This window comes from Aethalodelphis obliquidens, unplaced genomic scaffold, assembly GCF_003676395.1.
Source record: "Aethalodelphis obliquidens isolate GAN/ISIS:26980383/991018 unplaced genomic scaffold, ASM367639v1 scaffold73, whole genome shotgun sequence".
Taxonomy (NCBI): Eukaryota; Metazoa; Chordata; class Mammalia; order Artiodactyla; family Delphinidae; genus Aethalodelphis; species Aethalodelphis obliquidens.
Window position 1 is genome coordinate 5,070,430 of NW_020838017.1, and position 12,807 is coordinate 5,083,236.

General features: G+C 42.6%; 1 protein-coding gene across 4 annotated transcripts in view; it reads right to left on the minus strand.

The window, feature by feature from the left end:
* CCDC6 (coiled-coil domain containing 6) overlaps positions 1-12,807 on the minus strand; it is a 121,468-nt gene that overhangs the window by 46,857 nt on the left and 61,804 nt on the right. For all 4 annotated transcript variants that reach the window (XM_027091827.1, XM_027091825.1, XM_027091826.1 and 1 more), the window contains exon 3: positions 2,341-2,469. In XM_027091827.1, the coding sequence (XP_026947628.1) occupies positions 2,341-2,469 (129 nt within the window). The remainder of the gene's footprint in view (positions 1-2,340; positions 2,470-12,807) is intronic.

Below are 12,807 nucleotides of genomic sequence, written 5' to 3' on the forward strand. Positions count from 1 at the left end.
TTACTTGTAGTTAAAACAAATAAATTCCCCAACATACAATCATCCTAGACATACCCAAAAGAAAGCGGGGAAAGTTTTAGGATGGTGTTACTTTCCTCCATCTTAATTAAAATGAGGACTTGTAATGGTCTATATGGGAAAAGAATCCAAAAAAAGAGCGGATATATGTACATGTATAACTGATTCACTTCGCTGTACACCTGCAACTAACACAACATTGTAAATCAACTATACTCCAATAATTTTAAATAAAATAAATATAAAATAAAAAATGTAAAATAAAATATAAAATAAATAAAATATAAAATAAGGACTTGATATCCCAGATCTGAGGATAATTTCTAGTTTAGGGCTTTGCAATGCACACATTCCATTGTGGAAATCCATTTCTTTGGTGCTGAGGTCTGAAAGAAGCCTTACAGTGGACTAAATCATTAACTTTGGGAGAATGTATGCCTTTGGGCCTCATTTTAAAAGCATTTAGTCACTAAAGTTTCCAAAGAGCCTTAAGACCGTGCAGCCATCCATCCTCTCTCCCAGGGACAGTAGGATCAGTCAACCCTTCTCTTTTCTGACTCTAGGCCACTACCTCCACCTTGTGGCCACAACTAAATTGTGGGGGTCAGAGCTCCAAAGTCTCCTCAAGGAGCCTGTAAACAAACACAAGATAGAAGCTACTTCCGTTATTGACAGCCATCACAGGGAAGGTGTTGACCAAGTGAAGTTCTCACAATACTAACCACTGTGAAAATTTCACCTGGCCACTTGGTTAACTCTTGATTAACAAGTACCAGTAACGAGTTCTTGGTATGTCAGCGACTTAAACAAGAATCTTCAAAACTTTAATTGGAAAGAACTGGCTATTGCCTACCCTGGAAATTAAACAGGTGAACTTTGGAACAAAATGCTTTAAGCTGGAGGCAGGGTCGGGGTGGGGGTGGAGGACGTGGGGGAGTTTTCTAAATTTAGAAATTGCATCTGAATTCCAAAGAGGACGGGTAAGAATCGATTACTCTGGATATGTGTAAAACAGCCAACCCTTGGAAATGAAGCTTTTTTGTTCTTTAACCTAGAAGGAATGGAAAAATTTCCAAGGCCATTATTCATAGTCTTAGAAAACCCAGTGACGTTCCACCCTTTGATATAGGTAGATACAAGAATAACACAAAAACCAAAAGTCAGTCCAATTAGTTTAAAACAAACCCTGGCTTCCTCTCAAGCCTGACATTCCCGTCACGGTTTCAGTCTCAAGTACAATGATGAAATGAGAATGGTCCTGAGGGTGATTCAAGAACCAGTCAGCATGGAGTAAGATGCACAGAAAGATCCTAAAATTGGGATAAATCAGACAACTCTGCATGAAGAGCTTGGCCAGATCATCAAAGTGGTAATTGGGATCCGCATCGCAAAGAACTAGAAAATGTGAATACGCTGAATTTGACACGGAGACCAGGTGGCAGTAGACTACGGTCAGCCTCTTCTAACTCTGGGAAAAGAGCGTGGGGAAAAGTGCTAGGAGCTTCTGTCTGACACCCCAACTTGGAAGGACTGATAACGGTGGTCCACGATTCTGTGAGTTGGCAAATAAGGACCAGCCTGGCCTCCTAAGGCAAGACCTGTGCTCAAATACCAACGTCTACCAAGGGCAATGGCCAAAGAAACTGTGCGCTATCACCTTCCGCCTTCTGTACCTTTTTAAGCTTGCCACACCTGACTTTAGTTTGTGCTTCTCTGTTTGCAAATGGAAAACCTGGGCCCAGAGAAGTTAATGAAGTTAATGCAAGGTCACAAAACTCATCAGTGGCTGAACCAGGACGTACAACTAAGTCTAGGGCTCCATACCCGTATCAACAAATCTAGGTGGGAAAAGACAGGGTTCATATAAGGTTGCTAATAATTCAAAGACAGAAAATGCTAACTGTTCTGAAGAACGCTTGAAAGAAAAGTTTTAGTTCCATAGCCACACTGTCTCAGGAAATTTCACAGAAACGATCCTGTGGTTAAAAACATATTCTTCCCCCTTTTGCAAAAGGAACCTAACATTTCCTGCCTATAAATCAGTACATCACAACGTATCTCCTGAAACTTTATTAATTGTGGTTAAGAAAAGCACAAGTGTGTGAAAGAGTGAGCAGGTGCTATGCAGATCTGCCAATGTGTACTTCAGAGAGGAAGCCGCCACTGTGGGAAGAAAAAGTTGAAAAACATTTTTCACTGACATTCCTCAGGCCCTCTTAAAGCTTGAAAGAACAGTTGATGATATGAGAAATATATATATATATATATATATATAACTATAACGATCCTAAAAAGGGTACAGAGAGAACTATACATTTTTACCTGTTCTAACGTAAGCTGCTTAGAAATGGTATCGTTCTCCAGTTTCTTAATTTTCTTCATCAGTTTGTTGACCTGGAATTCCTGTTCCTGCTCGAGGTGCTGTTCTAGCTCAGCTTTCTCATGCTGCAACTGGAAAATGAAAAAACACAGATGTGGAAAGCAAGACACTCAAAAGCCATGGGAACAACGGCTCCGAAAGCTAGTTAAACCGAGTATATCATAAAGTTACATTAGTCATTTCTACTCATATGTCCAAGTGTACACCTAGTAACTTGCTCCTGATTCCTCTAACTTATAACCAAAAATTACAGTGCACAGTCAGAGGCACTTGATCTTAGTGAAAAGGCCAAGAAATGACAGGGCAAATATATCAGAGCATCAAACCATGATTAAACACCGATTTCCATTTTTAAGAACATGTAAGTGGTTATCTCTGTAGGGAACAACTGGGGATGAGGAAAGGAAGAAAACTTACTTTCCAGCATATATATAACCCTTTGATACTCTTAAATTTTTATACCATGAGCATAAAAATTACTAAAAAATAGAAATTTTGCAACTGTTGGTTTTTATTGAATGAATTACAGTTTACTTGCATTTATACAATGTGTGAAGAGAGGGAAGAGATGCTACAATCACAAAAAATACTTAGTAAATTATTCTGAATGCTGTTTCCCAATGTACTAAGTAAGCATGCTTGGCAAAAATAAGTACAAATAATTAACTTTCTGTAATGAGACCAAACACATCACACCTCCTACATCTTTCCTAAAAAACCAAAAGGCAAGGCCTCTTACTTATGAAATTAAAAGATAAGGTTATGGTGCTGCTGCAAAAGAAATTAAAAAAAAAAATGTACTCCAACCTTCAAAACCAAAAGAGAATAAAAGAAATTCAGTGGACACACAACGACTGGGGTTCTCATGAATCACTGTGCATTATTTCTAAGGTTCTCAGCTGGGAGGGGCTGTTGATTCATGGTAGGGGGGGAAGGGAATGAGAGCCACAGGGCCTGGTATTTTCAGAACCATGGACAGATTAAGCAAAAACTACTAAGAACAATAAAACACACCTAGCTGGATTGTGGGGTCTAAGATGACACCACTCCCTAATTCTACCTTCAAAACCATTTCCTCAGGCAGGCAGTGCATACCAGGCTCATCACACGTGTTAGGCAGGCATGATCACCCCCATTTCATATGTGACGAAACAGGTTAATGGATCAAGGTAATTCATCTGTAAGGCGGCAGAGCTTGGGGCCCTGCTCTGAACTCTAAACCAGAGTTCTCCCACCGGATCCTGAGCAATCCTCAGAGGGGCTGGCTTCACACTCCTCCATCCACAAGTGCCTAGTGCGCCCTTGGCATTCGCAAGGTCAAATGACTGAATGTAGAAAACAGTGAGCCATATATGCCCACCCAGTGGATGCTACGTTTCTTTGTAAACCCTGCACAGGGTGAGATGGACAACAGAGAGCTCAGTGGGCCTGACGGACCTCAAAAGGCTACACCTAACCATCTCCACATTTGACACAATTTCCATTGCTCTGAAAGCACCATACTTGGTGTTTAAAAAGAAAACAAAAACAGTTAAAAATCTGACATCTTCTTCCAACACTGGAAATGTTGACTAAACAGATGCTGTTTTCCCTCCAACTGTTTTTGATGCACAACTCCAAAATAAACTGGTCAACCTTGCAGGGACCGAGAAAGAAAGCAGATGTGAAGAGGTGCTTACAGCGATGAGTCTATTTTTAGCTAACCCTTTAAAACTCAGTTTCTGCAAGACCAAGCAGTAATTAAAAGAACTAAGAGGAACGCACAGAGGATGAGAAGAGTTTCCAGCATTTCGGACACAAAGACCTGAGTGGGAAAAGCATCACTTACGAGGAAAAAATAGCAAAACATGTACATCTTCAACTAACACCTGTATTCCATAAACATTACCTGTGTGGCATGTCTTCTACCTGAATGTATTATGCTAGAGGGAGTACAATCTATGGTTAAGACATTATCCTTGCCCTAAAATAGTTTATGAACACTAAGCTTAAATGATATCCACTGGTTTTAGAAAAATGAACTGTAGTCTTAAAACCTTTAAACCATTTGCATAGCTTTTTAAAAATATTAGCTGTGTTTTCCTCTAATATGTTTTCAATTGCTGTCTTTTTTATTTGAAAGAGCCCCCTTCCGCCTTTTTTTTAGCGTTATGCTTCTGCCTTGAAGTAAATTAAAACAATAAAGGATGCAATCTAACGTTGAAAAATCTCTTGCCCCCCAAGCAGCAGTTGTCGCAGAATATCAATCTGAGCGAAGGTAAGGTTCTCATTGGCTTGGAGGAAAATACTCATATACAAACAGATGGCCTAACACCGTCAATATCTGATTAGGTATTTCCTATAAGAATACAGATTCAACTAGTAATGAAATCTATAAAAAGCTCTCAATTTGAAAAGGCCTTTTCCTCTCAAGAGCCATACCCTGAGGAATAAGCTGTCGTTACCAGAACTCAAGCGAGGTCCCTGGGTTATGCTAACCCACTGGGAAAATGTCAAGCCATCCTGAGCTCTAACTCTGCCAAAGACTCATGGTTTTCATTGTCCCCCAAAGACAGACCTGGAACACATGGCTCTGCTGCCTGCTTTGCTCTGCCATCTCTCGGGCGACAGGCAATCTAGGGGCAGGGCATGGAGTTTCTGAACAGAATACTAGAAATAGAAAATCTGGTTCTTCCTTGGAACAAAGACACCACCAATACAAAGAAAAACACAGAGAAAAATACAGAAACAACCCCTGCCAAAGCAATTATGAGATGAGAATTAAGATGGGCAAGGAGAAGGGGGGCAGAGCAGGGAAAGAGAACTTGAGGAATTAACAGCCATAGAGTCTGCCTCATAACAGGTTGCCTGAGAAAAATTCAGAAACCGTTTCTGTTTTAAATAGACTCCATGTATATTCAAGCCATGTGGCCCCAGGAGGACTGGAACCAACACCCTGAATCCACCTGCCTATTTTATTTTATTATTTTCTGCATTTTGCCGCGCCTTACAGCACGCGGGATCTTAGTTCCCTGACCAGAGATCCAACCGTGCCCCCGTCAGTGGAAGCACGGCGTCCTAACCACTGGACCGCCAGGGAATTCCCTCCACCTGCCTATTTTAAAGCTGTAGCCCATGACACCATAAACAAAAACCCTAAAAGGAAGCCTGGTTTAGGCTGACCCAGGACCTATCAAAAGAACTAAACTCCGGTTTCATCTCTGAGTAGCATCTTCAACGTGGGCATAAAATTCAAGCCATGATTTTAAATTTCTTACCAAAGGTCTTAACACTTTATGAACGATTTTTAATCTTTCAATTAGGTCAGAGATCCTGAGCTAGAACAAAAGTCATTCAACCTAAGAAGTAAATAGTCAAGCAAATTCTATTAATGTGTTTGAAAAAAATTCATGTGTTTGCCTTCAAAATATCTAAAGCAAAATGCTTAAGTAGATTAAAATTTGTTTCCAAAATCAGAATTTTCTGTAAATATACTTCTTATAAAGTCAATCTCAAAGACTATGGAAGAGTTTTGGAACTCTTACCCATGCAATATACTTTTAACATTAACAACAAAAAACCTTATAGAATGGAAATTATGTTATATAACCGATGATCCACTGGCAGCACATTTTCAATGGAATTAGGGTTATATAAATAAAGATTTGTTCCTTAGGATTCAGCATGAAAAATATATTAACATACGGGAAAAAGCTATAAGCAAAAATACAACTACGAACCTGTAAAATTCTAAGTACTCAAACATGAGCATTTTTTGACTGTATCCACTCACATATGGAGTCCCAAAGCCAATTTCCAGCCCATTAAAAAGCACAAGTATAGCATTAAGTTGATCTAAAAACAGGCAAGCCTTAAGCATCAGTGAATTACCAATAATTGGTGTCTTTCTCATAATTTACAAAAGCTTTCTGGAGCCACTTCAGTAAACCAGGCTTCTTATATCGGAGATTCAAGCACTCTTCACTGAATGGCTTTTCTTCTGGGCAAAAATTCTCTCCAGCAGGTAAAGGCACCACTGCAGGTGCACATGGATGAGTCAGGCCACCCACTCAGCACACAGCAGGTGTGCCAAATCCCAGGCTGGGCGAAGTGTGTTTGCAAGTGTGTCTGGGCTTCTTGTCAATCCAGCCAGTGCCAAATGAGGCATGCCTTCCGGCCACCAGCCCCGGGACCCACCCTTCTCAGTGCAACTTGAGGATTAACCCAAGATGCCCCCACCTCTGTTTTCACTAGTCAACACTAATCATTCTCTCTGTGTACCACCCACAGTTCTGCAACCAACGTGCCTGGTTTACTGACAACCACCAAGGACTAGGGCCACTTGCACTGGACCAAGTAAAGCCCACCATAGGACAGTGACCACATTAAGTCATTGGACTGTCATAAACAATTACAGTAAATCCCCTACACACGAACCTTCAAGTTGCAAGCTTTCAAAGATGCGAACGTGCGTTCGACACATCCAATCACGTAAGTTAGTTCACGTGTCTGGCGTACATTGTCATGTATGCGCATCCTCTGCAATTGGTTGTGCTTTTGTGTACTTTATTGTAAGTACTGTATAGAGTACAGTAGTACAGTATCTTTATTTCAAGCCCAGGATGTCCGGAAGCAAGTGTAAAAGCAGCAGTGATAGGGCTACCCTGGCGTAGTGGTTGAGAGTCCACTTGCCGATGCAGGGGACAAGGGTTCATGCCCCAGTCCAGGAAGATGCCACATGCCGTGGAACGGCTGGGCCCGTAAGCCATGGCCGCTGAGCCTGCGCGTCCGGAGCCTGTGCTCCGCAACAGGAGAGGCCACAACAGTGAGAGGCCCGCGTACCGCAAGAAAAAAAAAGCAGCAGTGATACAGCTAGTACTACTGTACTTTTCAAGGTACTGAAGTGTAAGATTAAAAATGTTTTCTTTTTTGTGTTTGTTTTTTATGCATTAATATTATTTGTGTGACAGTACTATATAGATGATTGTGTTAGTTGGGTACCTAGGCTAACTCTGTTGGACTAATGAACAAATTGGACTTACAGACGCGCTCTCGGAACAGAACTCGTTTGCATGTAGAGGATCTACTGTATCCTGCAGTTAACATGGCCTTTGAGAAAAAAGTTCAGAACTCTCTCACAACACTGAGTCTCTTAACTAACTCTAAACCGTTCTGCTGAGCAGAAAGCCTGCCTCCCACCTCAAACTCAGTGCCTCACCACTAAATGCCTCCTGGGCCCACACTTATGCCCACCTCCTTCCTCCTTCTGTCACTGGTACTATTATTCTCATTCAACACACACCTCATCAGTTACCAAATGGCATTAACTCAGCCCCCAGAACAGCTGTCAAATATACCCTGTGCTTTCTGTGCTCTAGTTCAAGTCTTTTATTCCTTTTCACCGGGCCACCGCCAAAGCCTCCTAATGGATGCCCCCAGGTCCAGTGTAGATCATGCTAGACTAAACTAATAGAGTTTTCTATGCATTCAACACCCTGCTCAAAACCTTGCAATGGCTCCCTACTACCTGCAGAGTAAGTCCAAACTCACTGGTATGACGTTCAACTCCTCCCATGATCCACTCCCCATGCAAGTTTCCCATGGTTTCCTCATGCTACTTTCACACTCAACCCAAGTGACAGTCTAAGGTTTATAAACGTTAATGCCTTCAGGGTCCAGGCATCTGGCAAACAAAGAATGATGGCTCTCAGCACAGAGAGTGGTACTAACTGCAGTTAGAGGCACAGCTCGTGTCTTCTTCTAAAGACTCTTTCCCTGAAAAAACACATTTTAAAAAATGAAGCCTATGGGCTTCCCTGGTGGCGCAGTGGTTCAGAGTCCGCCTGCCGATGCAGGAGACACGGGTTCGTGCCCCGGTCCGGGAAGATCCCACATGCCGTGGAGCGGCTGCGCCCGTGAGCCAAGGCCATTAAACCTGCGCGTCCGGAGCCTGTGCTCCGCAACAGGAGAGGCCACAACAGTGAGAGGCCCGCGTACCGCAAAAAAAAAAAAAAGAAGCCTATGATCCCAGGCAAACGTTGTCTACAGACCACTCAAGCCCAGGGGCTTCCAGACCACAAGCCCCGCCGGTCACACAGGACTACGCTAACACGAGCTGCTGCACCCCGAGCCCACAGCCCTGGTCACACTGCCCTCTGACTAGGGTACCTGGACCCCTCCCTCCAACTTTCTGAAACTCCCACAGCTCCTTCCCATACGCCCTCAGCATCACGTATACTCCCCGCTCTTCAGGCTGGGATGAGCGCAGTGTGCTTCCGGTGCATCTCCACATCTTGTTCATGGTGTTTTCATATCCTTTCTATGACTTACATTCATGGTGGTTTCATATCCTTTCTCTGAGTTACTTCAAAAAAGCAGCTAACACTTCAAGGCACTAGTTACTATGGAGCAAGCACTTTATGCACATCAATGCACTTACTATTTCTAACTCTGTGGTAGATACTACCGTCTGCATCTTGCACATTATGAAGCCGCAGCTTCGAGAAATGAGGTAAGCTGCCCAGAGTCACACAGCTGGTAACAGGTAGATCCTGGCTTAAAATACAGGCTTCTGGCTTCAAAGCCTTTATTCTTATCCCTGACGTGTGCTGCCACCCTTGAGCACCTGGGTGCACTCTCAATCACCCTGACAGCACTGTGAGCTCTATGAACAGCAGTGACCAGGATTTGCTCAACTCTACCCTAGAGCATCTAGAAAAATGTCTTATCTATGCAAATACTGACTGGATGAATGGTAATGAATGACCTCACTTCCTACAGACTCTTTCCCCCTAGATTAAGCCTCCGGATGAGCAAAATAACCAGGCAAGTAGAAAGGATACCACTGGCGTACATTAATATATATATATATATATGGCCCGAAATCAAGAAATATAACATCGCCAGCACCCCAAAGCCCAGTGCATCCCTTCCAGATCACATCCTCTATCCCCTAGAGGTAAATGCTCTCCTGATTCTTATCGTATTCACTTCTTTGCACCTTTTATCTTAAAAGATTTTACTATTATTTCTAAGCATTAGTTTTTGCTTGATTTTATATTCTTTTTTGTCTAGCACCTTCTGCTAAATGAAATTGTGATTTCATTCACCCCTGTTATTGAGTATAGCTGAGGTGTGTATTTTTATTGCCTGATAATATCCCATTGGATGAGTATATCAAAATTTATCCACTCTACAGATGATGGGTATTTAGGTCATTTCTAGTTTTTCACTATTATGAACAAATGTCACAAAGAACATTCTTCTACACATCTGGTGCACACGTGCAAACACTGTAAGATATACCTAGGGGTGGAAGTGCTGGGTTAAAGACAATGAATTTCCAACTTCATTAGGTAATGCCAAATTATTTTTAAATGGGTGAAACTATTTCCATTCTCTGACGGTATGCATGGGGATTCTCTAGTAATATCTTTCTTTCTGTGGTTTATTTCACCTTTCCTGATTACTAATTGGGTTGTGTACCCTTCCATATGGTTACTGGCCCTTTAGCTACCTGTTTATATGAAGAACCAGTTCAAGTCTCTAGCCATTTCTCTTTGGGGTTGTCTGATTTTCTTGCTGATTTGTAGTTCTGTGTTGGTTACATATGTCGAAAACACCTTCCTCCACTCTGTGGCTCGTCCTTGCAGTCTCTCTACGTGATCTCCTGTGTCTTTGGTCTTCTTCTCCAGGCATTAATTAATTAATAACAACACTCCCAAATTTATATCTTTAGCCCAGACTTCTCTTGTTGAGAGAACCTGCCTATTTGTTACTTACATTTGGATGTCTAGACATCTCAACTGCACTTCTGACCTTGCCACTCCAAGTCTACTCCACTTGCCATCTTTTCCACCTTAAATGGTGGGAAAGAACTCTGTTCTTCAGTCATTGAGGCCCAAACCAAAGTCTTCCATGATCCTGTCTTTGACTCACACCCACTTCTAATCTCTCCTAAAGTCCTGTAAGGATAGTCCCTCAAAATGCACCCAAAATTCAATAAAATTTTATTTGTAGGTGAAACCTGTGGCCTAGGGTGATGGTACCTTCCTCCAGAAAATTCCATTTTCTTCTGCCAGGCACCAGAGGTCTGGGTCTACCTTAAGCCTAAACCAAAGCTAGCTCTCTAGCTCACCCAGATGATGCAAAACTGGTTCACTCTGGTCATGAGGGTGTAGCTCTTCATGATTCCAGCTTAAAGTGGGGGTGACTTTTCTTTGTCCTCACCTGTGGCCAGCCCCGTGTTCTGACTTCTGTAACCCCAGCTCCACACAACTGTCAAAAGCACAATTCAGTTTCTTGGCTGTTCTGTAACGAATAAATAGCAAATGTGCTCAGGACAAAAGGAGGCTTGGGTGCTGGGTCTCCTTCTCAGTTCCTACCCTCCCCAGATCTCCAACAGTTCTTCATGATCTTGTTAGTTCTTTCGTTTATCCTCGGTGAGGTTTGCCTGAACTGTCGAGCCTGTCATTTTCTAAAGGGAAAGGCGTATATAACTTTTGCAAGGGAAAAAAATAGGTAGGCCCTTCCAGAAAATTAATTATTTTTTAAATGTTGCTTTCTTGTCAGCATCCTCAACACCAAGGACAAGCTCTCACCTCTGAGCGGAGGGCTCCAGTACATGGGGCTTCCCGTCCACTCACAATACCTAAAGGGCTAAGTCTGAGTTTCCTAGATTCCCAGTAGCATCATGCTGCTTAAAGCATTAACACCTTTAGGGCTTCCCTGGTGGCGCAGTGGTTGAGAGTCCGCCTGCCGATGCAGGGGACACGGGTTCGTGCCCCAGTCTGGGAAGATCCCACATGCCGCGGAGCGGCTAGGCCTGTGAGCCATGGCCGCTGAGCCTGCGCGTCCGGAGCCTGTGCTCCGCAACGGGAGAGGCCACAACAGAGAGAGGCCCGCGTACCGCAAAAAAAAAAAAAAAAAAGCATTAACACCTTTAAAGAAATCTGGTTAGGAGGGAGGTTTAAAAAAGATGCTCCACAAATAAGATAAAGACGTCCTTTAGGCTCTAGAGTTAACCTGCAAAAAAAAATCCATTTCGTAAAAACTAGCCTTTTCTTCTTTGAGGAATAGAGAGTATTTAGCCCAAAGAAAGAATTCATTCTAAGCTGAGACCTTACTGTAAATTAAAATAAAAAGCCCCATCTTTCTTATCCAGTTAATGAATAAAGAGGAAAAAGGAAAGTAAAGATAATTAGCAGCAGGATATAACTCTGTATTTTAAGGTAATTACTAACTGGGCTGAGTGTAAACTGTTTTGAAAATGAAAAAAAAATTTACCCAATAAATGCAAAACGTTGCAACATTTATAACTGTAATTTTGAAATCATTTGAAAAGTGTTTCCAGTGATAGCCCAAGTCCATTTAGAGTGGAGCCAAGTATCCTTCAAACACCAAGATTCACCTTTTCAATTAGAAATAACAATGCTTACCCCTATCCTGGTGGAGAAAGCAACCTCTCACTCCAGCTTCACCTTATTATTTATTTATTTATTTTTAATTTATTTACTTTTGGCTGCTTTGGGTCTTTGTTGCTGCGCGGGGGCTTTCTCTAGTTGCGGCGAGCAGGGCCTACTCTTTGTTGCGGTGCGCGGGCTTCTCATTGCGGTGGCTTCTCTCATTGCGGAGCACGGGCTCTAGGCACGCAGGCTTCAGTAGTTGTGGCTTGCAGGCTCTAGAGCGCAGGCCCAGTAGTCGTGGCGCATGGGCTTAGCTGCTCCACGGCATGTGGGATCTTCCCGGACCAGGGATTGAACCCGTGTCCCCTGCGTTGGCAGGTGGATTCTTAACCACTGCGCCACCAGGGAAGCCCACCTCATTATTTTTAATTTCCTTTTCCTTCTACCTTTATTTCCTACCCGCGCTTTCCCGTATTTCGTGAAAGAAGTCAGCCTGGGAGGCTTCTAAGCCCTTGCCCTTGCCCTTACACTTTGGGGAGGCTGGCACATTAACTCTGGCCGTAATGACAACACACATGCACACACTTTGAAAATAAACTCAGTGATTTCTGAAGACTAAAGAACTGCATCAAATTTAGTGTATTTTCTAATCACAGTGCAAATTATGTTAGACTGAGAGATTTCTGGCATGCTGCTAACAGGAAAGTTTGGGCTTATAATTTGCCCTCTGGTGGTTGCAGCATTTAAAATGCAATGAAAACATCCCAGAAGCCTTTTGCAGATGCATTGGGAACACAATGTATACGCCCCTTGCTCCGTGAAAAGAAACAAAGAACACACAAAGCTGAGGTTCAGATAATTTGGAACGAAAAACAACAACAACCAGAAAACCCAACTTTGCCCCAAATGTTCTGTTAGCTATTAGGTGATGGCCAATTTTCCTGCTCAGCATTAATAGCCCTGAAAAACTAAAAGCCAAGAGGGCCACTGGTCGAGCCAGCTTAATGAAGAACATATTTCAAGGTC